Source organism: Lytechinus pictus, chromosome 5 (genome assembly GCF_037042905.1).
Source record: "Lytechinus pictus isolate F3 Inbred chromosome 5, Lp3.0, whole genome shotgun sequence".
NCBI lineage: Eukaryota > Metazoa > Echinodermata > Echinoidea > Temnopleuroida > Toxopneustidae > Lytechinus > Lytechinus pictus.
This window is the reverse complement of record NC_087249.1, coordinates 26,112,021-26,135,690: the sequence shown is the minus strand read 5'-3', so window position 1 is coordinate 26,135,690 and position 23,670 is coordinate 26,112,021. Positions and strand designations below refer to the sequence as shown.

The window sequence follows — 23,670 nt, the reverse complement described above, 5'->3', positions numbered from 1 at the left end:
GAATTCGATTTTGGTGTAACCTTAGCTTTTGACACGGAAATACACTTAATTTTCATTAATCATGGATATGAATTAAATCCTGATCGTCTAAGAATAATGACCAATCGATTTTTTTGTAGTTAAGATTTTAAAAATAAATCTTTAACCGTGCAGTGCTGATTGTTTGGTTTTCTTTTCTAATTACAGAGTATTACTAATAATAATTATACACTTCTTGTGGTCCATGATTATATTTATTTGTTAGGTTGGTGCACTGATTGCAACGAGTACGATGACTTGGGTTGTTTCAACTCCCCACATGACTGTCACTCTATGACCCCAAACACCCCCGATGAAATTGAAACCAAATTCACTGTATTCACCCAAGATAATCGAGCAATAGGCGATGTCTTGGACCGGAAGAACTTGGATAGCATCCGAAAATCACACTTTAACCCGAATAGGGATACGAAGATCTTTGTACATGGATGGAAAGATAGCATGGATTGGGGAAGCTGGAAGAGTTTCAGAGATCGCTTTCTTGATACGGTGAATTATTTATCTTCTTCTATTAAAGTGATTGGTTAACATTGGTTTGACTTTTTAAAAATCTGAGCTAGAACGTCACATTTGTAACCTGTGTCTGTGATATGTTACAAAAATGAAGCCCAGAAAAAATTGCGTTCGAAAATAATTATTTAGTGCTTCAAAAATTGAAATATAAAGTGACCGGAAACACCATCTTAATTTCATCCCATACACTTATGTGTACTATTATGTGTACTATTATGTGTACTATTTACAAAATCGGGGTTGCCTTGTAGTTTTAACTTTTCATTCTCAATAATGGTTGTTTTCCGGGTTTATTAGTTCTAATACATGCACTTGTACACATGTTTCATCTTGGTTTGAGAATTTTTTAAATCGGCTGCTCACAAAGTTAAACAATACCTTTAAATTAGATGAAACCTAATTCCATATATCTTTAATCATTTATCCTCTCTCCTGATTTTTACCCTTAATATGAAATTTTGAATGTCTATACATTAATTACACAAAGGGAAGCTCATAATATGTGCCCGAGGAATTACATATCTTCCCTTTTCTTAAATTCGATAAATATCGAGAGGTTTTCGCACTTCGCGCGAGAAGGGGAAATTTCTTTCCTTGTTTTACGCTCTATATTCTTTGTAATCAAGTATTACAATCACTTGAATAAGTGAAGTTGATAGTGATATCTACATTTGTTTAAAAATTAAATGAAGCATATCATTTTCTAAATATTTTATGAACTGCAGGGCTTCAACGCTACGGCGCGAGAATGTTAAATATCTTTCTCCCGCATATCCATCTTCTCGTTTGTTTTGCTATCTTATCAGATCCTTGCAGAGTCGGCCATTGACTTTGAATCAAAGACTGTCGTTTTACCTTAGAATTTCATAAAACGCTTGCTACTTTTGAAATCAAGTTTCATAATCATAGCAGTCAATTCAATTGAAGCTGATAAAGTGAGAACCCCTGAACTCATCCTCTATAGAAATTGCGCTTCGCGCTCTTTACTGTCCGAAACTTGCCTTAGGTATGATTAACGGATTAACGAGCAAAGTGAACGAGAATGCTTTTTCTCGTTGAAGGTGGGAACATCGTTTTATTCATAAAATAGACCGCAAAGTACCAAATAAGTATTCGATCATCTTAATCATCGAACATGCGTGCTTTACTGAAACCATCTTCTGTGACCCATGTTAAAATTTCATTCTTTCCTTTTTATTTATTTATTTTTTTTTCATTTCCTTTTCTCTTTCGTTTCTTAAGGAGGTGTCATACTCCACAGTCGTTCTACCGACATCCCTGAAATATAATATTTCTCTGTCATATTGTATTTAATTCTTGTTCTGCTCGATTTCAGTACGATGTTAACGTGGTGTTTGTAGACTGGTACCCAGGTAGTTCAAAGAACTATTTGAAGAGTAGCGCCAATACTCGCGTGGTTGGCAGGGAGATCGCAAAACTCATCGAGGCTTTCCGCGATGTCGGCGCCACCTGCAACTCCATGCACATCATCGGGCATAGCCTTGGAGCTCACACCGCTGGGTACGCGGGAGAGGCTTGCAGAGACCCGGCTATTAGCATAGGGGAGACAGTCGGTAGAATTACAGGTGGGCAGCATGTTTCATATCCCGACTCCCCTAAAATCACACAAATATGATAAAATCTTTTGAATATATTCGTAATCAGAAAGCTAGAGAAAACAGTTGTAGTGGTCGTATCCTTTTCATACATAATAGGAATACAGAACTCGGGTAGGCCTACTTCATGGTTATTTATCCGCTTTCATAAAAGTGGAACACTTTCATTGGATGAATAGCGATGTGACTACCATTGTTTTTGTTTTTGCTTTTTACAATAAAATAAACTGTTTTTAAGTGTCGATTTTTCTCTACATTTAGGATTGGATCCCGCTGGACCCGGGTTTAGCGGCAATCTTGATAACTCTTGTCGCCTAGATAAGTCAGATGCTGCTTTTGTTGACGTCATTCATACGGATGGAGAACCCGCTGGCGCTGGACTCTTAGATGAGGTATATATTAATAATGGGTATCAAAAATTCAGTTTGATATAGGAACGAAACGGATTCAAACAAAGGAAAGTCCCCATAAAACTGAAATTGATAATTTTACGTTCTAATTGAATGAACACGAATATTGCAGTGATATAAACTATTGAGGTGTATAACAACAATCATAATTTAAGAAAACGAATTCTTATACAATTCTGGATGCTTTTAAACATTATTTTTGTCTATATATAGTGATCATGTTGGATAGGGCAAGTATGATTGTAGAGAAGAGCAGATTAGTTCCCTCCTTTTATACAAATGGTTACAAATTTGCGATTATCCTGAAACATCTAGAAAATAATTCAGGAACTTCTACCTTAGTCTAGATCATAACGATCAGCCCAATTCATTGTCCTTATCACAATTTATCACGTATTTTGTTGTTGAAAAGCAACTCGCAATAGATTTTGCCATTAGATCACGTCAAAAGCCAGTTCATGGTGAGCTTTTACGATACTTATTGGATCTTTTTCTTAAATCCCTAGTTGGGCCACCAAGATTTTTATCCGAACGGAGGTCGTGAAATGCCCGGTTGTCCTGTGATAGGTAATAAGATGTGTGATCATAACCGTGTCACAGCATACTTCCTTGAGAGTATCGCGTCTACGTGTTCGTTCTCCCCATCGACTCAGGGAGCGACGTACGAGGACATCGAAGCTGGGCGTACGACGAAGTGCACGACGTTTACATGCCCCGAGATGGGCTACAAAGCAGACTCAAGCAAGGGCGAAGGGGCGTTCTATCTTGAGACCAACAATTACAGTCCCTATTGCCAAGGCTAAGGGGTAATATGGAATGTAAATGAGTGGTACAAAGGGGTAAGGATTGGATGCAATAAATGAGAGCTAAGAGTGTGGTACAAGAGGGTTAAAAACGGGGGAAATAATGAGTAATTACCATCTATATACATGTCTGTCTTATTTCTAAGGGGAAAAAAGATTTTATCAAGTAGGACCATATTGATTCTTACGGTAAATTACATGAACTGCTTAATTACATTATAATTACGATTATGATGATTATAACTAGAATTATTATCATTATTGTTATCATTGTTATCATTATCATCATTAGTAATATATTCATTTATTTATTTATATTATTTCTCTTTTTTTAGGGGGGGGGTAATAATGATTACATTACAAAGTTTTGTTTCATGGAATACCAGACATATTGCACTCCTTGATTTTGGCCCTAACTCGTGAAATATCTCTGGTATCCAATTCAGAGCCATCGAATACAATATGAATATCGAATGGTTAAGAAGACAAACGGGAGGGGGTGGGGGGGGGGGGGGGGGGGGTAAATGATAGGTGAATGCGAATCAAGCGTAGAGGGTGAGTAACGAGGTAGTAACAATTATTGGACTAGTAGATTGAAGTGTAGTAGAAGATTTCCTTGGATATCAATATGATTCAATTTAATTTTCTATTTGATCTTAAATATTTTAATATTTTCACGACTTCATGGTCATCTAATGAGCAGAAACTAATCAACCACAATATTTTATTTCATAATTTGCTTAATAATAAACGATACAGATCAAGTTTTCATCTTTTTATGATCCCATATTGCTTTATTGTTCGAACACAGTGAGTACATTACATAATAGTTTTGACTTCAATATTAAAAATACAATGATTACAATGTGATTTCATCTTTAGATACTATTGTTTGAACATGATGGAGCAAAGGGTTAATACAAAAAAAAACGACGTCCTTAGTACGAAACATCGGTCATAGCATGCTGAAAAAGCAAACATTGCCATTTGTTCAAGAATAGATAAATAGATAAAAGAATAATGGAACAATAATTGACTTATCAATATATCCTTATTGAAAGCTGAGATAAGGTATCTGAACACTCTAAAAAAATATTGGGTAAAAGAGCTCCATGAGGGTAATTACGTGTCCAACCAACATTGGGCATTTCTTTTTGGGCATTTTTATTTATCCAGTGTGATGAAAATTTTGCCCATTCTAAAGTAATTGCTACTTATTTTTTAACCTTACTGCTTCCCGCATTGGGTAAAATACTGCGCTAAATTGGTTGGACACATAATTACCCTCGTGCTGGTAAAAATTTTACCCAATACTTTTTTACAGTGAAGTGGACGAATGAAGAGAGAACCTCAGTAAAAAGAGGTAACAGTTTCAATAGAGAGGGTGAGAGTGATTGTAGTTAATTACGATATAAAAATCATACCGAGGATAGTGGCTCAAAGGTGAAAAGTCTCTAAGATAACACTTTAAATCCATCAAATACAAATTGATTACGATGAAATGTAATATTTTTTCTGCAGATAAAGGTGCGTCGAAGACCAAGACAGAAGCCCACTTACAAAGACACACCCATAGGAACACATTTACATTACAGAATTATTTAACATTTTATCTTGCATTCAGAATTATACCGCGATTGGATAGATACTTATTAATAAACATTGCATCCAACATATTATTAGTATGACAAATTCATACATACGTGGAGCACAATCTCAAGCGACCAAAACATGCAATTATTGTCCCATGTAATGATAGTAGAACTATTGATTATTTTCACTGTTTTTTTATTTGCCTTTCTTTCTTCTTCCTCCTCGTCTTCGAGCTTCACCGTCTAATTCAAATCTGAAGATTCTATCTTTTACCTGCAACATTTAATATTGTAATACATTTTTTCAATAAACGGTTGAGTGAATAGGCCTATCAACTTTTGTCCTCACGGTATTCTCCTATTTTTGCAATGTAAGCTCTTTGGTTTGATTCCAGCTTGTTTATTGTAACCAAGTTTATCAACTTAATGAGAGACTGACAGGTGTCTTGCGATAGAATATGAAGTCGAGAATTAATATTTAATTACTGATTGTGTGATATAATAGGATCTACCCGCAATTTATTATGACCAGGGGACCGTTTCATCAACATTTTTGTCTGACAAGTTGTCAGATCTGACATCTTTCCTTGATTCTGATTGGCTGAGAGGCACTGTTACTGTAGTAACTGTCGGATAAAATGGGACTTGTCGGATAAAACGTCCGACAAGTCCTTTCATGAAACGCTCCCCAGGTCCTCCGTAACATAAAGCTTTGCGACTAATCGTGGTGCTGATTTTTAGGATGGATCATACACAATAACCAATGCAACCAATCATAGATATCAACCTCATGATCAATCGCTATTAAAGTTATGTTTCGGGGGTCCGGGTCCCTATTTACGTCATGATTATGATAGGAGGGAGCTGATGGGGGGGGGGGGGAGTGAGAGAGAGGGAGAGAGAGAGAGAGTGCACATGAAAGGCTGATAGGGGAGAGGGTGGGAGAAATGGTAGAATATGTGAGAGAATAAGAAATAAGAATGAAAGAGAGGAAGATGGAGTGTGTGGGTGCGCGCGTGTGTGTGTGTGTGAGAGAGAGAGAGGGGGGGGGGGTAGAGAGGGAGAGAGGATGGGGGGAATAATAGGCCAGAGGAGGGGAGTGGAAGAAGGGATATATCATGTGTAAGAGAATAAGAAGTGAGAATGAGAGAAGGGGGTGGGGTGTGTAGGTTTTATGGGCGTGTAGGAGAGAGAGAGAAATAGAGTAAAAGAGGGTGTGTGCGTGAAAGGGTGAGGGTATGGTTGTGAGGGTGCGTGTGTGTGTGTGTGTGATCGAGAGAGAGTTGTACACAACCGCTTACGGCCGTGCGAGCATGTCCATTGTGCGAGTAACGTGCGTTGGCGTACTTCCGGCTCCCTACTCTTGGCAATCTCTCCTCACCTTTTTTTCAGAAAAACGTGGTGCCCGTGCCCCCCCCCCAAAAAAAAACAACGTAAGGACTAAAATCACCCACGATGGGTTGTGACGTGACCATAGCTTCATGTCACAGTCTCACTATATAACCTCTTGTCGAGGCCCTCGCGACTGATCGTTGTTTGTCGATCCCGAGCGAAGCGAGCGATACCCTGAGTTCCGATGCATGATGCGCTCGCCAGGCCGTATTTTGTTTCTTTCGTTGTGTTTTTTTTTTCTTGATATTTCAACTAACAACGATCAGCCACTTGTGCTGATCTACAGGAGGCTACAAGTCTCCCCGGGAAAAAAAGCGACCGAAGCGTCCGAAAACATTTCACTATTAACGTATATGAAAAAAAAAATTATAACTTTGGTCTCTGTGGAGTCGACTTCATTGAAGTGACTGTAGCAGTGGTTAGGTACAGGGCCGTAGCCAGAACCATTTTGTTGGGGGGGGGGGTGTACCAGCTAAATTTGCCAACTAAATTTGGCGTGACAACGCCAACGTGAGCACAGTGGGAGTCTGATGGGGGATGTGCCCCCCCCTACAATAATCACATGCTAAAAGATTTTGAATTTTTAGAATTGAATTAGTGGCATTTGATGAATACTTGAAGGTAAATTATACAAAGATATACAAAGATATTTGCACTGTAAAAATAAACATTTTGGATAAAAATAGAAAGGCTAGTGTGCCGTAGTTGCTAACTTGCAGTATAATGATATACCCTATGTATTAATAATATCAAAATAAAAAATTTGTTAATTTTTAATTGACCTTCTGTGCAAGATGTCTATCATGTCTCAACTAAAATTTCAAGAGTGCTACTGCTAACATGTATCTCTTTCAGCCATTAAAAATGTTACAGAAATTATTGAAGTATACCTGTATCTTGTATGTTATTCTATCATATTTATTATTTTTGGTTTTGATGACCAAGTTGTTAGCAAGCGATTTAAGTCGGCAGTATCTGTAAGGTCCTTTGCACAGTTCAGGAGTAGCAGGTTGCCCAGTCGCCGGTCTCCCATGGTTGATCTATAAAAGTTCTTAATAAACTTCATATCATGTTTGAAGCCTAGAATTGATTGCACCAATGAAATTGACTTGATTGACTGCAACCCCAACCTGCCCCCACTCCCACCCATCCCCACCCCAAGCACATACTGACACCATAAATTAAAAAAAAAATCTTCGGCGACAGAATTTAGTAAAAATAACTTAGAACATTTTTGTGTTTTTTACCAACTGCAAACTTGTAGACAAGTCTACAAGTTGTAGACTTGTCTTCATGAATTTGCCAACTGCAGAGTTACCAGATTTTTAAGTCTTGTGTTCTGTTCTTTTCAGATCTGAAACGGGGCAGTACTTGTACATCACTTTGCTTACTGGTAGAGCGTATAGTGTTCTGCCACTTTATTAGGACCACTTTATAATTTGCCAACTATAGGGCCTACTTTGGCTTTGATTATTCAACTTAAACCTTGGAAATTCATCCCACCCCATATTTCTTTACCTAGTCTTGCCTCTAATTTTACAAAACTAATGTGTTTGTTAAATCGTCAATGATTGTGGTATAATTTGCAAACTCACAAGTTGTTTATATTGGGGGAGGACCGGGGGCTTACTTTGTGTGTTATTATAGCTCCGGTTATAGCTCCATCTGTTTTGTCCTTTGTATAAGCCTGGCTAGATGGACTTGGATTTGCCAACTGGTTGTCTTTACTCTCTAAGTCGTAACCTTCTTCGAAGTTAGTACCCCTATTTTTCTTTCCTTTTTTTTTCTTTCTTTCTTTCTTCCTTTCTTTCTTTCTTTCTTTCTCTCCCCCTCTCTCCTTCTTTCTTTTTTCTCTTCCTCTCTTTCCCTCTTTCTTTTTCTCCCCTATCCTCCATGTTGCCAACTGGTACATGATTTTGCCGACTGCCATGAATGTTGGGGGGTGTCACACCCCCATACCCCCCCCCCCTCTAGCTACGGCCCTGGTTATGTATCTCCAGCATAATCACTTGACAGTAACTTGACTCATGGAGCTACTTACTTGCAAAATGCACTCTACCAACTGAGTCGTTTTGAAGATAAATTGCCTTGATGGTAATGAACTAAAGCTGGATCTGTGAAACAGTACAGTACACACATGCATCATTCACCTGGATGGTCATGCCATTATACTTTTTTCTGTCATTTTTATATTCTTTTAAACCACATTTTCCCAGTATGTCACCATTCTAACTCCTTTCCCACTCTCCTTTCCCACCTCCACATTTACCTATTCAGTGGACCTGCAAGCTTCCCAGACCAACCTAATCCACTTTAGTTGGTTATGCTAAATGCTTTTAAAATATTGATTTCCTTAAATTACGTAGAACAAAGCATGTCCTCGCCTATTATGACTTCATTTAACCAAATGTGTTCAAGCCCAAAATAGGTCGAGATGAATGTGAATACAAACACACACAAACATTGCTCACTAATAATTCATAACCTCTCACTTTTGTTTCCCCCTTGAGCAATTGCTCCCTCTGCGCCTTTAACAATGCCGACTCTAACTGTGTTCTCTACAAATAAACACTCTCTTAATGAAACAGTTATTTATTCATAATCCCCACTCACCACTTCTGGAGACTTAAAAGACAGAAGAAAAGGGGTCTAAAATGTGAACAATGCAAATGATGGATGGGAGGACTATGTGTACAAATAAAGTGAAAGATTTGAACGGAAATGACTACACAAACAAAACGGGCCTCGTCGAATAGCGAAGAAGTAACGCCATTAATACACAGTTGGTATTACCGATGACGTATTCGGGCAACGGAGAGGTGCGAAGAGAAATAAAAAGTATTGATAGAAAACAGTCCGCTTTCAGGAGCGCTAATAGCGGCGACGAACAAGAGAGGGTCGAGACTTTTAACACCTCCATCGCACCTGTATTGATTTACTTGACTCTCTATTTGGGCAGTGACTCAATCAATGCGATTAAATAGTATCCAAGAAGTCGGTGACGAGGGGGAACATTATGACAGTCCACTGAAAATGGGAGTTAAAAAGATCGCGAGTTACGCACCCACAATCGATGAGAAAATAAATGTTGACTCGATTTCAAAAGGACGTTAAAGGACGTTACAACTCCGAAGTGTCTATTTTTGTTTTTGTTAAAAGTACTTCGGTGTCGTTTGATTATGAATAACAGTTATGAAAGATGGAATTTTACTTGATGGATTAATAAATTTATAATATACACAACTGGAATTACTTTTTCAGACCTTGGTTTATCTTACATTATCGTTATTTTGCGATTTCAAAGTATTCGGTTCATTTTTTTCTTAATTAAAAAGGATGCTAACCCTGACGTCAATTTGGTTAATTAAAAGTAAATATTCATGTATTTTTGCAGCCCGAACAACAATGAGACTAAACTTTCCCCCCCCCCCAATAATGGGCCATATCAGCAGAGAGTCTAGAATTCCTCTTCGGGAGAGGTTAAAATTTCTGACAATTTTTGAAAATTAAGAAATGTCAACGTCATTTCCGGAAGTACTTTTCTTTCTTTTTGTAAATCTGGGATAAGATAGATTTTTTAAAAGCAAAATGAAAACAAAGAGAGAAAATGTGAGAGAAAACTACTGTCAGCTCAGGGGGCACTCTGCCCCCACCGCTTCTTTGATACGATAGTTACTTTTATGGCTTTTCGCCTTTTCCATTCTTTTCCAATCCATAATGTTGAAACGGGGAAAGCTCTTCTTAGATTATAATCCAATGGGTAAAACTTTCTAAATTTGAAAAAAGGACAACATATTTCAGAAAAGCCGATTGCATCTGACCCCTCAAGGATAGACGACTCAAAGGTATAGATAAAAGTTATAGAAGACATGACGTATTGATAAAACAACAATCATTTTGTTACTCAAAGACAGAGCCGACGAGGGCATTCATGGGATTTGAAAAAAAAGGCCATGAGACACCACTTGAAAATGGATTATTACCACCTACATGAATCTCTCTTTCCAAAATATTGATCGACTCTCTCTATACCAAAGTTACAGCCACTTGATATCCATGTAGTGTAGATCAGTACATTATCAACTGTCTTTCTCCCGTCGATCTTAAGAAATCTATTAATACACATCGTATTAATTCAGCTTTTCAATCGCGAGTTCTTTATCCCTCTTAACTCGCACGAAAGACAAGGCTTTCTAACTTGTAACAACGTATGTCTTTTAAACGAATGCTTCAAGGGTTTTGGATCCGTCTGCTAGAATGTGCCTTTATAGAAAGCACCCTCATTTATCTAAATCATTTAAAAACAGTCACACTTGATTTTATATATCACTGAGACAATACCCGCTTGATTTTATTTATGATTGAGATAATGCTTCGCGTGCATTCTGTTTTTATTTTTATTTTTTTATTTCTATACAGACTTTCAAGCTTTGTTATTTATTGCATTTCTTCAATGATTACGAACGATCGACTTCATAGATGTTTTATGGTTTCTCCTAATGTATCCTATATCCCTTTATGCAATATCAGATAGACTTTCGCTAATGTGTTGCTCTGTAAATATGTTTATAACAAATAGAGAATGCGCACCCTTTCATAAGGGAAAAAGAAGAAAAGAAAAGATGAAAGTATAGCAATCTCTAGGGAGGATATAAAGCTTCTACTTATTTCGGCTCATCACACATCGAGGTCAGTTGTTCTTTTATAGGGGTGTCAAGAAAAACGATTTTAGTGATGTCAAATGGGAATGCCTTCATCTTTAATCGTGACAACGTGTCCTTTCTCCTTCAGTTCTTACCAAACTCATTTTACCTCGGTCTCAACTGAATGAAGTAAGCCTCACTATTAGTACAACATGCAAGACGAATATTGTTATACTTGTTGTTATACCTATGTTAACTGTATACTCCATTTAACCTTAACCCCCAAGGGTTTGGTGTTTTTACAGGAGAGCAAATACCTTTTGCACTAACCTCCCTTGCAGATACCAATTTATCTTCATTTTGAGATTAATCTTTGTCATGAAAACCTATTAAGTATGTATAAAAAACCATCAGAATACAAAAAAACCCCATGGTTTTTAAGATTATCAGTAACGCAATAAGAATAAACCATGCGATGAATTTGTATATATAATTATCATTTGTTAAACAGAAAATATTTGTGTAAGATAATAAAAAAAATAAAAGAATGAATATTAATCATCGTTCTGCAACATAAGTTGTTTTCTCAAGATATTAACTTTATGAATTTAACTGAAATAAGATGAAAATGTCATTTACGCTAGTATATCGAACATTTTTATACCATAATAACTGCATTATAATATCATAACTACATTTCTTATATTCACATATCCATTCAAAACAATGCTCAACATGCTCAAGGCGCTTAACAATTCAGCATGATAAATAGTAAAGTATAACAAATACAAAATGATATTTTATGTATAGGATTAAATTGTACTTATACACATACAATTTTTTCGATAGGAACTTACTATAGGCCTACAGTATAATAATAGTGTGGTGATGATGACCATTATCATCATCATTCCTATCATAATAACTTTCATCATTATTATCATCATTATCAATATCAATATCATCATCATCATCATCACCATCCCCATCGCCACCACCATCGTCATCATTACGGGGCCGCCATTATTATCACGCTTAATCGCTCACGATGGCAATCTCCTGCATCCCTCTTAATTATCATTTTGTTAAACGAATGATATATGTTTTTCACTGATCATATTAAGACACAGTATTGTCGATTTGTTATATATTTATTACCTCTGTGTATGTTATAATGTATATCTCCGATGTGAATGCAGACATAAAATAAAAATCAATCAATCCTCACATTGGTCATCACTGCCACAATACCAACAACACCACCACCATCAGCACACCACTAACACCGCCACCACCACCACCACCACCACCTCCACAACCACCATCATTGCATGCTTATCATCATTTTCTATTTCATCAATTAATTCGTAGCTATTTTTTCCATGATCTATGTAAAAGCACATGTGTTTTCTTTCGGGTTATAATATTATGCATATTGCTTATGACAGCCATTCCGTAATTACATGTATGTACACTATGTTCATGAAGTTGGATGAATTATTAAAATTATGTAAATGGTCAATTTACTTAAATTTTCCCTCTCACTTGTTTCTGAAATTGATTTAAATATTCATTTCAAAGTATCACTTTTTGAAAAAACAAACTGTTTTCTTGCTATAGCAGAACACTTTTTGTTTCAAGTTTCGTACTCATAATTATGAATACAGAAAATCAATAAAAAACGAAACGAAGCAACGTACAATGAACAAAATGATTTATGTAGTGATATGGTATTGTATCATTTTACAACTTAGGGCAGAACTAAAGTAAAGTATAAACTTCAAAGTAAAACTTAGTTTGTATTGGCAATATGCAAAACACTTTATGTCATTTTGTGATTCAACTCAATAACAATAACAAAATGTTGGGTTTTCTCTGTTGATTTGTATTTTCTTTCTCAGGACAAAGAACATATGACGTCAATATTTTGTTTTACACCTTTGAGCATATATTTTTTTTACTGTATTCATTTGATCTTTTCACAGAGTGAAGCCAAATCCCCTCATCATCGATGTGTAAGTCCTAAAAACAGTTCATTATTATTTTGATGATAACTTAAGAAGAATACTTTCTAAAGGAATACCAAGCGAAAAATTGGAATGGGCAATGCGAAGCACTGGGGCTTCGGTTTGAAACCGCGCGTTTTAGGGAATCCAGTTTACTTAATTGGTTGTTTTGTCAAAGGTGTTCTCTCAAAAACAGAAGCTGGAGAAATGCAAAAGACGGTGAACAATCATTTATCATGATGAGAGGATTTGAGTATGTCTTTCACAAGAAACTTGTTAGGTGATTTACAAGGTCTGTCGTATTTTACAGTAAACGAGCGCCTATGAGATAGAAAAACATTTCTTTTGAAGCGTCCATTAATTGACAGTTAAGCTCGCACAACAAGCGCAAAAACTAGAATGGATTTATTTCAATTTAGAATCCGATATAGTGCAATAACAACCACACGTATGTGTGTTAAACTGTTATCTATTCATGACAGCAGTTTCGAATTATCAAACGTAGTATTTTGATTGCCCGGGTGATGGATGTGTTATACTATAACACGATAAACAACATAGATAAATACATCGTTGGTGGTAAATAAAGGTTATATTGCACTCAAATACATTTCATATCATGATCACGGGAGTATAAGTAATTATTAATTGATAGAAGCACTGTGTAATGATTTGTTAAAAGTTTTAGTTTTACAGTACTGTGTCATATTACGAATTTCAGAAAAAATTGTAAGTCATGATCATGAGGGGGTCAAGAGGGGATAATGAATTAAACGAGATGGTTGGGTACAATAGAAAAAGTACCCAACCATCTCGTTTAATTCATTACCCCCTCTTCTTTGTGTTATCTTACTGGTATCCTTCTGTTCTGTACCTTTTGTTACCCTTTACTTACTTTGTTGTTATTACGATTTTATTTGTATGGTTTTGTTCTATTTTGTTTTGTTTGTTTCAATACATACAGGCCTGATGAAGGCCCTACTGGCCGAAAGCTACCATTAAATGAGATACCTTGAAAGCTACGTCTATCGTCAATGCCTGGACTATTTTACGCCTATATACATATATATATATATATATATATATATATTCATTTTCATCTATACACTTTTTTGTTTCATTTCATTCGTCGCCGCGATAGTGGGGTAACTGAGAGCCGCCCATGAATCTTTCGGTTCGTCGGACATATTTTCGTTTCCTTTTTTTATTTATTAAAACACGAAATACTTATTCTTAATCATTATAATTATGACCATTTCCTTGTTTAATATTTACTCTAATAATTAGTCATCAATGCTCAATTTAACGATAGAAACCAGAAGTGCCAGTCTGTGTGAAAAACAAACACCAATCAATTAAAAAAACAGATAAGGTTCTTCGCTTCCTTATATATCATGTAATATTGATTCAAGACCCCTGGTATTTCTACCAAAACATTTGCTTGGAAGACCCCCCTCAACAAAGCCCGGATCTTTAAGTTTTCTCACCCGCGGCTACTAGACATAGACTATTTATTTTACACTCAAGAAAATTCCTAATTGTTTGCTAATTGGACCTTCTTCAACACTTGCATGATTTGAGAATCGTTGTTATGGTTCATTTTTTTAAAACTTCCTTTAAAAAAATGCTCAATATCCAACCCTCTGTCACCCCTCCCGCTGATTATCTTAATTGTATATTAAAAAATTATGACATAGTAAATGGATTTTGCTTATTTCCTTTAGCTTGATATAAAAAAAGAAGAATATTTCCTCTTGTGTTTATATTCTGCTGCATCGTCTTTCATGTCATCCTGTATTATTTTCTCCATTATTTTTCACTACACCCTCTCTCTCTCACTTTTCCTCTCTTTTTCTCACTCTCCCTCTCTTTTTCTCACTCTCCACCATTCTCCCCCTCTTCTTTACTCTCTCCTTACTTTCTTTATTTCTTAGCAATTCGTTGGCAAAGTGCTTAAAGAATTTATCGACCAAAACTTTGGTAATATATATTTTATTCAACTCTATCCAATTCCTGGTTACACAATCAGTAATGAGTGCTGTCAGTGTATTTATATATTTTTAATGTGAATAAAAATGTTTTGTTTTTCAAATACTTTGGAAATTAGGTGATGTTTGAATATTGAACTTTTGTACAATTTTAGTTAATTTCAATGATTGGCTCAGTTTAGGACCATCAAACTTTGCTGTTGTCCCTTTGTTCCATGATCTTTCCCGCAACATAATATTTACCCAGGATTACCGATATTCCCAGTTATATTCATGTCTGTTTTGTCCCCAAATTATGCAAATTATTAGCCTTTTAAGATCACATCATATCTTTCCTATTCCAATCCCATGTCAATTCCGTTTTCTCAATTTCAAACACAACTCTACTTAGTAGAATAAAACAAAACAGAAAATTTCAAAATAAGACCAGAAACCCCCCCTACAAGTTACAATCCCATACTTTTTTTTCTTATTATGGGGGGGGGGGGGGGGTGAAGCGAAATTTCACGAAAAAAACACTTCGTCTTAGCAAATGATATGGAGAAAAGGGGGCTTCAATACAAAACTAAGTTTGAACCGACCATGACCACACGTTTTGAAAGAAGATAAATTATTCCAGCATGAAACACATTTGTTTTATGTAAAAAAAGGAGTTGCAATTTCCTTGTAAACAAGTAAATAAAATGTAAAAAATAATAAACAGTAACAAAGCCTTTGCAAATGTAAATAATCACCTTCTGTCTTGTGTATGCTTTTAGGAACCTCGCCGAAAACGAGGTAAAATCTTGAGATAATTAAAAAAAAGAAGGAGGCGTCTTGTTTTTCATCTTCCCTTCGCTGGTAATCAGTCGACTTAGTAAATAACCCTTAGATATTTGCTGACTTACTGCCTTTCCACCAAAACATACCGACGGTGTGAGAAAAACATTTTCCTTGATCAATTCCACAAATATAGCATCTTCCCTATAATGCTAGCAAAATGCTGAGGGGTGGGTTAAAAGCAGTAGACAGAAGATCAGCTAAAGGTCGCATTTCTTTTGATAAGCTTATGCCGCCAAAGGCGATATTCACACTTAAAACAAATTTGTTTAGGATGAAACTTAGTGCTTGTCATTACCGCTTTTAAAAACTTGTTTAGTAAAGCATTACTCTCGCTAAAGACTCCGCCTCTTTGAATAGTACATGTTGCGAAGTGAACTTTGTTTTGAAGTCGGGATCTCTTATCCTCGAATGATTGTTGAACCAATACTTGTACTAACTATTTTCGTTTCTATCTACCCACTTGTTAGCTTTTCCTTTCGGCTATGTTTGTTGAGTTATTACTGTATACTATTTCTTTCCTAAACATCGTTTCAACTATACGCCCAGACAATGAAACAAGTGACCACTTAGTTAAACACTATTGTCCCATGGCAATTAGACCCATTAAGACCTTTTGTATCATAGTTTCAGGTTCCTTTTTTAAATATAAAAAGAAAGTATGGTAAAAACGTTTGGATGCATTTGGGGATATAAGGATGTAGATTGCTGATTACGTTATATAACTGCAGCAACGATGATGATGCCAGTGATGACAATGATAAAGATAATATTGGTATAATAACTAAAACAGTCATAATAACAATTACATATATAGTAATAGAATAAACATAAATTGTGATATTAATTAATTATCCAATTTACAAAATATTTCAATTTCGTTTTTTTTTATCAAAACAATATTTGAATCAATGTCTCATCATTTGAAGTCAGTTTGATGCATCTATAGGCCTAGTTCATGACCTTACAAAACATCCGATGATGTTATGCATGCGCTCATAAATAACAAGGGCGTCGTCAGGCGGCGAATAAGGAGAGTGTGTGGGAATACCCCCCCCCACACTTTCCAGAGTGGGGACATCAAATTACCCCCCCCACAAACACACACTCTTTGAGGGTATCGAAAAATTGCTGTTCGTTATCATGATAAATCAACTACATAAGTTTTCAAAACATATTACACTTGACTTGATTTCTGCTTCACAGTGCATTTAAACACCAGGCTTATTTTCGATGGCAAAATAAAACAAGACCTATATTATGATAGACGGCAGCCCCTTCCGACCCCCTTCTGAACCCATTCTGCACCCCCTACCACACTTTTCAGAAGCCGATGACGCCCATAATTATTTTCAACATGTTCGTCAACAACATTGATCTGAATCGCTTAACAGCAATCAATTAATTCAATTCTCAAAATATCAAATCATCTCTAGCGAAACACGCCGATCTAAATTATCAAAACTTGCGTGGCACCTGGTTATCATCATAAAGGGTGGTCCATAATGCCTTCAATCCCGAATAAAGGCTTTCATATTGATCTACGGGAACAGTATAACAAAATTAATTACACAGCTTCTATTATGCCTGTTATGAGCTACATACACCCAGACGCGTACAAATCGATCAAATCCTAAGTGAAAATTCGCATTAATGTGACGGTCTGACAATAATGCAATTTCATCCCCATCAAACTCTTCTCCCTTTGGAAAAGAAAATAATAAAAAAAGAACACCGGCTGTCACTTCAACAGACAATGATTGGTTTACTAATGAAAACAGAGAAGGACATTCTCACCTTTATTGTAAAGTGGGGATTCTTTCGTTAATTACTTAGGGTATAATACTCAAACTAAATGAATGACTTTCCTTGAAACTTAGGCTATAATTAGCTGGAGTACACATCAAAAGAGAAAGGACAACGGCATATTAATATCTTAAAATAGTGGGTGCCATCCTTGAGATGTCATAAGAATAACGGATTATTATACTTTTTTTTTTAAATCTTTCGAAAAAAAAATGACGATAGTAATAAAGTGAAGTAATAATGAAAGTAGAAGGATATGAAAAGAAAACTATCAAATGATTAACATCATTTATGCAAGAATTAGCAAATGTATTTTGTAACCGTTTATTACCAACTCATAAGCGTAACTTGTATGTCAAGAATTAGCAAATGTATATTGCAACCATTTGTTATCAACTTATTAGCGTAACTTGTTTGTCGTAATATTTTGATCTCCATAGAACCAAATCCTTTTTAGTAAAGGAATTTTTATGTTTCTTTGTAAGCTATAGGCAGAGAAGTACGAGTTTTTGTCTCCAATGGTTTCATTTTCAAGCGTTATTTGCATTGCCCCCTCTCTCCCCCTCTCTTTTGTAATAAAATATTGTACCTGATTATTGTAATGATATGATTCAAGTAAGTCAACTTGATATCAATATGTGACTCTTTTACAATACAATTCACTCGCACACCTTCCCTTTTAATGTAGGCTTTTGTTTTTGAGGATTGAGTAAACTTTTCATCTACATACCCATACAGGGGGAGGGGGCGTCGAGTGTGGGGGTATGTTAACAACAAGAATGGGATGAAGCGAAGCAGAAACCATCAGAAAGAAAAAAAAAATTGAAGAGAAAAAGAGGAAGGGGAGGGGAAGAGAGAGAGAGATATGGAGAGAGGGGGGGGGGGGGAGGGAAAGAGAGAGGTTGAGAGAGGGGGAGAGACAGACAGACAGACGAAAATGTTATAAGGATTGAACGGAAATAATAACACACAAAGTAGATGAATAATGTAAATCATGTCGAAAACCAATCCCACACTCGACCTTTCTCTCGTCTCTGTCTCAAAAAAACCCAAGCTAATCATTCACATATGTACATTCACCAATCATTCATCCATAAACTCACGACGCGTTTAAAAAAAGGGATTAAGTTTAATTCGTTTTTTACATTTTATTTCAAACTACTTTTATGACAAAGAAACAATGCCACAGAAAAGAAGAAACACATTTTATTAGAACATGATATGATGGCACTTGTGAGAATGGGTGACACGAAATACAAAAGTACATGCATTTATTGTTTTTTATTACGACTATCATTACAAATTCCTTCAAGAGTTGCAATTGATCAAATTCTACGGGAATGTTGAGATTGATTTTAGTTACTATCTTTTGGGGATCATGACCGTAGGCAGAATTGTACTTCCTGAGCAGGCAAAACGCGTAAAAAATTGAAAAAACACCAAAGCAAGGGAGCGAAGCCAAGCTTTGCATTTTCTAAAGTCAGATTGAAGGCTTTTGTGTACACTCTTGGTGATTTTTTTTTTGAGTAAAAAAATGCAGGTTTTCGAAATTTCGGGGGGGGGGGGGGGGGCTGCCTGTCTGCCCCCGTGCGTACCGACCACGTTGAGAACACAGTTAAGATTAATCAAAGTGAACACCATCGTTAACTATTTATCGCAGAGAAATTTGAATTCTCGCTTATAATATTGTAACATCATACAAATATGATTAATATTTCAATGATGAAAAACTAGATTTTTGTGTTTTTGGGGAAATATATATCAATTACCTATTTTCATTTTGAAATATAATGATCAATTGAACATATACACATTTTCCCCTTCAAAATCTATTCATGTCTTTGGTAAATTGTAAAACTCAAATGAGTTGAAAATATTAGCAAATGCCGTCAACAATTAAAATTATCAAGGTTTGTTGAGGAATCAAAAATAGTTAAAAAATGAGTAGGATAAAATCAGATAATATTTAAATGATTACTCATCTTATGATTTATATGGTTATCATGAGGACCATCTAAATTGAGAAACTTTATTGTAGCAGAAAATAATATTGGGGAAATTGATAAATGAATGAATAAATTAATTAATGAACATATTCAGCATAATGTTTCAGAAACTTGCAATTGAACATTCTGACATATTCTTTAAAATCGAGATGGCCACTATGTATGATGCAAATCTAATTTGTTTAAAACGTCCTGATATATTACCCTCTTGTGTTTTTTTCTACAGATAAACAACGTCATTTTCGTACTATTTTGTGATTGTCAAGCTATCTTCATTAATCTCCATTAATGGCATAAATTGAAAACAAATCCAAGTATAGCTAATTTTTGTCATGCACATAGCGTCGAGCATTCTTGGACAATTATACATTGCCGAGAAATCATATCGCTATTATGATCATGCTGATACTTATTAGAAACTTTTTGTCAAAGAGTCAGTGGGACAAAATAATTATACACCATAGAAAGAGATGTTACCCATGGTGTAGAAAATTTCTTAAAATAATAATTTATAAATGAATATGATATAATTTCCAAAATACTTAGAAATGTCATTGTAACAGTATCCAGTACATGATTTGATTTGTTTTAGCGATAACCGTATAGTTACAGTTTTCAGATAATTGTATAACGAAAAAAGCATACAATAGAATTGGATGACAATATTGGAAACACGACAACATTAATAAATAATAAGATTTAACATGGAAACCAAATGGTGTATTATATACTACAAAACGTTTGGCACTTTGAGTGATATCGCACAGTCAAAAAATCATTCTAACAAGGATGGAATATAAGATTTGAAGACGATATTTACAGAAATGAGATGCGACAAACGGAATAGGTATAAAGTTTTTAAAGTTACTATGGATCTGGGTAAACATTAATGCCCCCTCGAAGTAAAGAACTGGTCTACTTTAAATAAAAATAATAAATTTACTTTTGGTATAAATAAATTTACTTTTGGTATAAAGAACAAGCCTTTCTTAATTCACATCGTCGAAAACAAATACTATAAAACACACCTGGTCTGAAACATATACAAGTACTATTGTTGTTAAATAATTATGATTAGTTATCAAATATCTAAAATCTAAATCGTCTGCTTTTGTATTTCTGTCGTCTTTTTAAGACGACAATGCCGAAAATAGCCGAAAAATGTTTGTACTTATAACTACCTTACACTCAATTACCCGATTCGGCTGCATACCATTTACAAAAGAATGATAAGTTTACATTACTTTTCAATCCGTTCTTTCTGTTCGCATGATTCGGGCCCCAAATCTCCCATTACAACTTGTTCATGTTATTCAGTTTTTTGGCCAATGGTATTTTCTTTTAGTGGGGGAAGATATTTTTTGGGGATGGATATTATTAAGAAATAAATAAAAACAGACGGGATTCCAAATCAACATCTTATATTAAATTTCATAGTGTGAATACAGAATGAAGAACAATTTCACAGTAAATATTCAGCAGTAGGCCTATTTTTGGTTTCTCAGTCTTGTAAATTGCAAGAATATTTCACAAAGTTTGACATTTAATTCTGTACGTCCTTCTTTATCATAAGGAAAGTTTTCGATTGAAGTGTAAGTAATGTGCTGCCGTTTGAGAGTTGTATGGGCTTCGACTGGGTATCGAGACATAGCCTGGGGGTCCCGCCGCAGCACCGGCCGGGTGATGATGTGCCGGTAGATCAAGATGTGACGAGAGCGCGCTGACGGGGAAATATTGGTTTAATGACGAGTTGTACAACGCCGATAGCGATGGGGTGAAAACATCGAAAGGTACCCCCGATGACCATGGAGTATCGGCGACATCATTGGCAGTGTGACGGAGAGAATGCGGTGATGATATTGGAGCGTATGGATGACGCTGTCTAGCATAAGGAGATGGGTACGGGGACCCAAGATAGGTGCTACAGAGATTAAAATGGCTGTAAGAGTTGATATGCCGAATCTCCGCTGGGTCGTTTTTACTCTTGTGTAATTTAAACCTCTTAGCGCGTCGGAGAAAGCTCCCGTTACTAAACATATCCCCGCACGATGGATGCAGGGCCCAATAGTTACCCTTCCCTGGGCGGCCAGGTGCCCGGGGAACTTTGATGAAGCAGTCGTTAAGTGACAAATTATGCCGAATTGAGTTTTGCCACCTTTGTTGGTTTTCTCTAAAGTACGGGAACTTGTCCATGATAAATTGGTATACCTCATTTAACGTCATCATTCCGTCTTTGGAGCTTTCCAACGCCATTGTGATCAATGCGATGTACGAATAGGGAGGTTTGACGTCAGCGAAACGTCTTTTGACCAAGGTGCCACCAACGGTCGTACTGGAGTCGTCGTCACGATCGTAGTCCCGCCGCATGTCATCGTAACAGTCTCCGTTTTCTGAGCTTGTTTCTGAACTTGAACTTGACTTGCTGGATTTAGAAAAGTCATCTGCCTTCGCATCATCGTAATGTACATGGCAATTGCGACCGTGTTCTCTGTGGTATATTTGAGCTATATCTTGATTTTGATAACGCTTAAGAGAGTCAGAACTAAGGTGCCCATACGGCATTGGTATTTCATCAATGATACTTTTCCCTTCCATGATGTTTTCCATAGTCCACAACCGATATCAAAATCAGTTCTGATGCAAACCTGGTTCAAACTGAAAATAACGAGAATTGGTCGTCACGTAAATCGAACTTGCTGATACTAGAAGCAAGAGCTAATTGTTCAAGTTCTCTCCGATCATCAATAAAACTGTTCAAAATGTTTTATCACAAGAAAATATCATTTATTAAGTCATTGCAGCGCTGTTATGTTCTTCTTCTTTGCTCCAGCAACGTAATTGGTGCCGGATAACTATTTAATGAAGATGCCCACTGCTTGACCTCAATAACGGACTAGCTCCAGCATGCCAGCGAGGAATAGAGAAAATCCGTCCAGGATAAAATCATTTTCTGTTGAGGGCAATGCAAGTGGCGGACTACTTCTCAGCGACCAAGCTGCCCTGCTAATCAGGCGCCAAGCAGACTGGATATGCTCGCCTCACCTGCAATCAATATCAACTAGGTACCGGTGTTCAGGTGGTCAAAGGAAGTGGTCAGTCTCTTTAGATAGGGTCGATTGACTGTCTGGTTGCACTCAAGCGAGAAAGAGCCCACCGTTGTATCTTGTCATGTTAACATGATGAGTAATAGGAGGGATATTGGGCATCTCACATCCCAGGTCGGCTTGGACGGCCACTCGCTGCTTTGATTACGTAAGAGGTGTAACACAAATGTCATTGGAGGAGAGGGACACCAATGGGAAACAGAAGTCAAGGGAAGAAAAGTTTGCTTAACTGATTGGATAACTGAAATAGCATGAATAAGGGCCTGAGGATAAGATTCTTGGATGTTACAAAAAAATATCATACTCTTCAAATCGTCTCCCAAGGCTCACTTATTTCAGCAGATGTGTAATAATTAGCTTAATTTGGATGAGTCTGCGCCAATGAAAGTTTTTAAGAGAAATATGGCACAATATAAATGATGTGGATCATCATCATCATTATTTAAAACCCGAAAGTTGTTGGTATACCCCAATTATAAATACACAGATACACAATCACAGAAACACCCACCCCACAACCTCTCACATCCCATACACAAATCTATCTAAATTATCATATTTTTTTGGATTTAGTCTCACCGATTTCTTTGAGATTAGCAGTTAGATTGCAATGTGTTGTACAAAATGAGGTCCTTCTTCATGTTCTTAATCTCTATCTCTCCCCTTGATGCCTTCCTTTTTCCAAATCTCCGCCATTTTCTCTCTGACTTCCTCTATCTTCGTGCCTCTCGTCCCACTCTCTTCGTTTCCTTTATTTCCTCTTTCTGTCACTATCACGAGCGTCCTCACCTGTTTTTCCCTTGTCTCCTATTTCTCAGTTATAAGTGCAATTTTAATAATATTCCCATTACATGCAGAGGTTTTGAAACCACCACACAGACGCTGTTTGAAACGTTGATAATCTATTGTCAAAAGCCTTCCTCACAAAGCAGC

The 23,670-nt window shown here is 36.3% G+C and overlaps 2 protein-coding genes across 2 annotated transcripts; one reads left to right on the top strand and one right to left on the bottom strand.

Moving 5' to 3' along the window:
* Window positions 1-256: 256 nt before the first annotated feature.
* On the top strand, window positions 257-5,307 carry LOC129261618 (pancreatic lipase-related protein 2-like). Its single transcript, XM_054899672.2, has 4 exons — window positions 257-528; window positions 1,889-2,138; window positions 2,430-2,560; window positions 3,085-5,307. The coding sequence occupies exons 1-4, from the start codon at window positions 313-315 to the stop codon at window positions 3,379-3,381; spliced, it is 894 nt and encodes a 297-aa protein (XP_054755647.2). The 5' UTR covers window positions 257-312; the 3' UTR covers window positions 3,382-5,307.
* Window positions 5,308-18,750: 13,443 nt separating this feature from the next.
* Window positions 18,751-22,827, bottom strand: LOC129260362 (forkhead box protein B1-like). Its single transcript, XM_054898354.2, has one exon. The coding sequence runs from the start codon at window positions 22,238-22,240 to the stop codon at window positions 21,200-21,202; it is 1,041 nt and encodes a 346-aa protein (XP_054754329.2). The 5' UTR covers window positions 22,241-22,827; the 3' UTR covers window positions 18,751-21,199.
* Window positions 22,828-23,670: the final 843 nt, after the last annotated feature.